This window comes from Bombina bombina, chromosome 1 (assembly GCF_027579735.1).
Source record: "Bombina bombina isolate aBomBom1 chromosome 1, aBomBom1.pri, whole genome shotgun sequence".
NCBI lineage: Eukaryota > Metazoa > Chordata > Amphibia > Anura > Bombinatoridae > Bombina > Bombina bombina.
In genome coordinates, this window is record NC_069499.1 from 1,455,385,158 (window position 1) to 1,455,391,157 (window position 6,000).

General features: G+C 42.5%; 1 protein-coding gene across 2 annotated transcripts in view; it reads left to right on the plus strand.

Moving 5' to 3' along the window:
• Positions 1-2,304, plus strand: part of ARL16 (ADP ribosylation factor like GTPase 16) — a 29,509-nt gene extending 27,205 nt beyond the window's left edge. The window contains exons 5-6 of one of the 2 annotated variants that reach the window (XM_053705998.1): positions 14-129; positions 1,912-2,304. In XM_053705998.1, the coding sequence (XP_053561973.1) occupies positions 14-129; positions 1,912-2,077 (282 nt within the window). In that variant the 3' untranslated portion in view covers positions 2,078-2,304. The remainder of the gene's footprint in view (positions 1-13; positions 130-1,911) is intronic. The other variant, XM_053706006.1, reaches the window with a different exon arrangement.
• The last annotated feature ends 3,696 nt before the right edge of the window (positions 2,305-6,000 follow it).

Below are 6,000 nucleotides of genomic sequence, written 5' to 3' on the forward strand. Positions count from 1 at the left end.
CTTTTTTTTTTAGTTTTTGGTGGATGCTGCTAACCCATGTCAGGTATCTTCCTCTTGTATCCAGCTCCTGTCAGTGCTTTCTGATCCGGATCTGGCTGCAGCTTCAGTCCTGGTTATTTTTAATAAAAGGTAACAATTTACCAAACTCTAGTTTGGTAACAAGAAGTCATTTTTTTTGTTAATAACAATTTTGCAGATGTGTCACAAAACTGATTGGATTGTCTTGAATTAACCTCTAAACCTTTTATTATTTATTTATTTTAATTAAATACCATTATTTAGTAGCATGGGCAAATACTCCTAATCAGCAAGAAGGATAGATCTGCTCATGCCGACTAAAGTGCAAATATCCGTGTATTGCACCACTACGCAAATAAATCCAACACAGACAATAGCCCAATGCCCCTGCCTGCTTCTATATTTAGTATTCTTTAATACAAAAATGAATATATTTGCCCATGTCTATTATTTAGCAATTGTTCTCATTAATTAGAATACTGTATTCAGGGCCGTCTTTAACACAGGGCAAAAGGGGCAGCTGCCCAGGGCCCAGTCTCTGTTGAGGGGCCCAAGAGTCATACCAGACTGCTGATGTGACATGGGGAACACACACAGTCAGTCCTAATAATGTCACAGTCAAAAGTTCTCTGCTTATATTTATTTGTGAGAAACTGTGCCAGACCGTGCCGGTGTCATGTGACATGCCAAGCTATTGCCATGTGCTGTTTTAGATGTGCACTGTGCAGCACTGAATGCAAAGCCCTAACTCAGCATCCAGCCATTCCCACTGCATCAGAAAACGTCCTACTGGGGTTACCACTGTTACCAGGTAACTGCTCTGGTGGTGGGGATTGTTCAGGGTAGGGCTGACTGTAGGCGCATGCAGCAGAGAGCTGGAGCGGCAGGCACATGAGGATTTGAGCATCTGTGCAGCTGCATACACTGCTCTCTTCTGTCTTGAGGCTGTGTGACTCATCTCACACTGTATCCATGCAGCCTTGGGCAGACAGCATCCAGTCTGCTGGTCCCCTTAGCCCTGCTTTTTCTGCTGTGGCCCTAAGATCAACTAACTGAAGTTTGTTAGGGGAACAGTGCTTTGTAGAAAGGTGTCAGTGGGAAGAATAAGTGAGTGCACACACGCCCCTCCCCATGCAGCATTGTCAAGTGCAGGGTGACAGGGAACTTGTTCCCAGCAAAGAATTGACGTGCTGCTGTGGCTGATGTATAGTGTCATGCTGATACTTCACACATTAATGTAAGGTTTATTTTTTATAGTTTTTATTTTCTCTCTGTCTCAGATTTTACAGCTTCCCATAGTAGTTCTGCTGTTCCAGTCAGTAAACTTATATTTGTCTGCACCTCCATACTTCCTCCTCAGTCTTTATCTTGCTTTGCTCCTGTTGGCTGCCCTAAATCTCTTTAACCAGCTAACCTTACACCAGATTCACATTCAAAAGAATATTAAATGAATCCACAGTGGAGGAATTTATATATTTATTTACTTATTAGTACTGCTTAGGTCCAGTTTCACATATTGTAATTTATTTCATTTTTTTTTTAATGATTAGCCCAGCAGTGGATGATACACTGCTGGGCTAATAATTAAAAAAAAATATAAAATAAATTGATTTTGTTGTTTTTTGGGATGTTGGGGTGGAGAGCGAAATTGCATGGGGTGGGTGGGGGGCCCCAAGAATTTTTTTGCCCAGGGTCCAGTCAATATTAAAGACGGCCCTGACTGTATTACATATTTTATGCTGCATCAAAAATTCTTTGGTTTTGAAAAACTGTGTGGTTAGCATTCAGTTTAAGAAGTTTTTCAGTTACACGGTTGTCTGACATCTTTTAGTCTATTTAATTTGTGTACAATGAAAAGGAGAATTTTATGTCTGACCTTATGTTTAATTGCAGGGACCTGCCATGCTGCATGTCATTGGTAGAACTGAAATCCTTGTTTAGAATGGAAGAAATTATTTCCTGTTCCACACAGCCAATCACAGTGCTGGAAACAAGTGCTCGGGATGGTACTGGATTGAGGGAAGTTCTGCAGTGGCTGCACTCTTCTCATGGGCACTAATTTGTCTAAGCAGATATAAATTAGAAGTCTTTTAGCACACATAGCAAGCTTTCTCTGGCTAGATCAGAGTTTAGAGACCAAGCAAAATAAGCACTGCACCGGACAGAAAAAGTATGGTATATTAATGACCTGTATTGTTTACTTATTTGTTTGTATATGTATATGAATGTTTATATTTATTGACTTTTATTTTACACTTAAAATAATAAAAATATTTTGTTAATATAGATGTGGAATATGAAAATGAAGGGTAATCATTTTAAGCCCATACCTGTCTATCTAATGTGCTTCTGTGATGTCTTTCCCCTCCCTTCATGGCTCACTCATCTTCATGCCTCCTTTATTTCTTTTGTCAAAATGGAGAAAGGCAGAAACTTTTAAACAAGCAACTCAACCAGAAACTCCTCCTGCTCCTACACACTTTAATCATTTTCCAGTTTATTAGGTTTTGCTTGGAGAAGACTGCTTCTCTGGGAGCTATGACCATCATTTATTTCTCTGTTTATCATGTATTTCTCTTACTTGGTGTATTCAGTCCACGGATTCATCCTTACTTGTGGGATATTCTCATTCCCTACAGGAAATGGCAAAGAGAGCACACAGCAAAGCTGTCCATATAGCTCCCCTCAGGCTCCGCCCCCCCAGTCATTCTCTTTGCCGCTCTAACTAGTAGCATCTCCACGGGGATGGTAAAGAGTATGTGGTGTTAGATTTGTAGTTTTACTTCTTCAATCAAGAGTTTGTTATTTTAAAATAGTGCCGGTTTGTACTATTTACTCTGCAGCAGAAAGTGATGAAGATTCTGCTGAGAGGAAAAAGATTTTAGCATGTTGTAACTAAAATTCATTGCTGTTCCCACACAGGACTGTTGAGTACAGGAGAACTTCAGTTGGGGGGAACATTTGCAGGCTTATTCTGCTTGAGGTATGTTGCAGTCATATTTTCTAACAAGACCTGGTAGTGCTAGAAAACTGACAGATATCCCATGAGGGAGGTAAGCCATTTTCTAAGACACAGTACAGAAAGAGGGCTTCACTTAAGGGCTTATTACTGGCAGACACTTTGATGGGCTAATCGATTCCTTTATTAGGGTAATCTGTTGTTATTAAACGTTTTTAAGCGTTTGCAAACACTTTTTGGGGTATTTTTTACGCCTGGCATTGTAATAGACAGCTATTTTGACTCAGAAAGGCCCCATATCTCTAGAGTGAGAAGGAGGAGGACTCATTTTCGCGCCTCAATTGCGCAGTTAATTTGGAACACAGCTCCACGCAGCTTCATGTGCAGAGCCTTTAGAGTACAGGAGGACTTCAGGGAGGCTTCATTTACACCTGCAAATAACCCTAAAGGAAGGTAAAGCCACGGCAAAGACTGTGGCAGAGTACTGTAGTGGGTTAAACCGGTTATTTACTCATTTTGCTCCGGTTTGGGCATTAAGGGGTTAAACAATTTGAAAACTTGTGTGCAATCATTTCAAGGCATGAGGATCATGTGGTGCAAATTTCATTAAGATCGGATGTTTTTTGATGATTTGGTAAAAAGTGTGTGCCTTTTTATTATTTAAAGAGACAGTAACGTTTTTTCAAAAAGTATTTTTTTCAACATTTTATTGTTTTCTGAGTCTGTCAAACATGTCTGAGTCTTCAGATAGACCTTGTTCTTTATGTTCAAAAGCCATGGCAATACCCCCATTGCACTTATGTTTAAAGTGTGCACAAACATCTAAACATTTTAAAGATCATCCAGTGACAATACAAAATGCTGCCCAAGATGATTCTTTAACGGAGGGTAATGAGGATAGTCCTCCTTCCTCCCCCCACGTGTTTACACCAGTTACGCCCGCGCAAGCGATGCCTAATACCTCTAGCGCATTGCCCCCTGTTACTTTACAGCAATTAGCGGCAGTAATGGATAATTCCCTTGCAGCTTTTTTATCCAAACTGCCAATTTTTCCAAGAATGCGCGATAGCTCAGTTTTAAACATAGAGGATGAGCAATCTGAAGCTTTGGATAATGTATCTGTAGCACCCTCACAAAACTCAGAGGTAGCAGTGAGGGAAGGGCTGTCTGAGGGAGAAATTTCTGACACAGGGAAAGTTTCTCAGCAGGCAGAGTCAGATTCCTTAGCGTTTAAATTTAAGCTGGAACACCTCCGCGTACCGCTTAAGGAGGTTTTGGCTACGCTGGACGATTGTGACCCCATGGTGGTCCCTGAAAAATTGTGTAATATGGACAGATATTTAGAGGTCCCTGTATACACTGAGGCATTTCCGATTCCTAAAAGGGATATTGTGACTAAGGAGTGGGAGAGACCAGGTGTACCCTTTGTTCCCCCACCTATCTTTAAGAAAATGTTCCCCATAAATGACCCCAGGAGGGACGCGTGGCAGACGGTCCCTAAGGTAGAGGGGGCTGTTTCAATATTGGCTAAGCGTACAACTATACCAATAGAGGACAGTTGTGCTTTCAAAGATCCTATGGATAAAAAATTGGAGGGCTTGCTAAAGAAAAGTTTTGTTCAGCAAGGTTTTCTGCTTCAACCAATTGCCTGCATTATCCCTGTAACTACTGCAGCGGCCTTTTGGTTCGAGGCTCTGGAGGAGTCGCTCCAGAGAGAGACTTCATACGATGAGGTCATGGATAGAATTCACGCTTTAAAACTGGCTAATTCTTTTATCACTGATGCCGCGCTCCAATCAGCTATATTAGCGGCGAAAACCTCTGGTTTTGCCGTCATGGCGCGATGAGCACTTTGGCTCAAATCGTGGTCGGCGGATGTGTCGTCCAAGACAAAACTGTTAAACATTCCCTTCAAGGGGAAAACCCTTTTCGGCCCAGAGCTGAAAAAAATTATTTCAGATATCACTGGAGGCAAGGGCCATGCCCTTCCACAAGATAGGCCATTCAAGGCCAAAAACAAGACTAATTTTCGCTCCTTTCGCAACTTCAGGAGCGGACCTGCTACAACCTCTGCCGCCGCAAAGCAAGATAACGCTTCCCAGCCCAAAGCAACCTGGAAACCCTTGCGGGGCTGGAATAAGGGTAAACAGGCCAAGAAGCCTGCTCCTGCTACCAAGACAGCATGAAGGGGTAGCCCCCGATCCGGGATCGGATCTAGTGGGGGGCAGACTTTCTCTCTTCGCTCAGGCTTGGGCAAGAGATGTTCCAGACCCCTGGGCATTAGAAATAGTTGCTATGGGGTACCTTCTAGAATTCAAGGATTCTCCCCCAAGGGGAAGGTTCCACATATCTCGTTTGTCTTCAGACCAAACAAAGAAACAGGCGTTCTTACGCTGTGTAGAAGATCTTCTAAAAATGGGAGTGATACACCCAGTTCCAATTGCAGAGCAAGGACTGGGCTTTTACTCAAATCTATTCGTAGTTCCCAAAAAGGAAGGAACTTTCAGGCCAATTCTGGATCTAAAGATTCTAAACAAATTCCTCAGAGTTCCGTCTTTCAAGATGGAAACCATTCGGACAATCTTGCCAATGATCCGGGAAGGTCAATATATGACTACCGTGGATCTAAAGGACGCATACCTACATATTCCTATCCACAAAGATTACCATCAGTTCCTATAGTTCGTCTTTCTGGACAATCATTACCAGTTCGTGGCTCTGCCTTTCGGGCTGGCCACCGCTCCCAGAATTTCCACAAAGGTTCTAGGGTCCCTTCTGGTGGTACTAAGACCGCGGGGCATTGCAGTAGCACCTTATCTAGACGACATCCTAATACAGGCGTCGTCCTTTCACAGAGCCAAGGCTCATACGGACATCGTTCTGGCCTTTCTAAGGTCTCACGGGTGGAAGGTGAACGTAGAAAAGAGTTCTCTGTCCCCGCTCACAAGGGTTCCCTTTCTGGGAACATTAATAGACTCGGTAGAAATGAAAATCTTTCTGACAGAGGTCAGTTCTTCATTCCA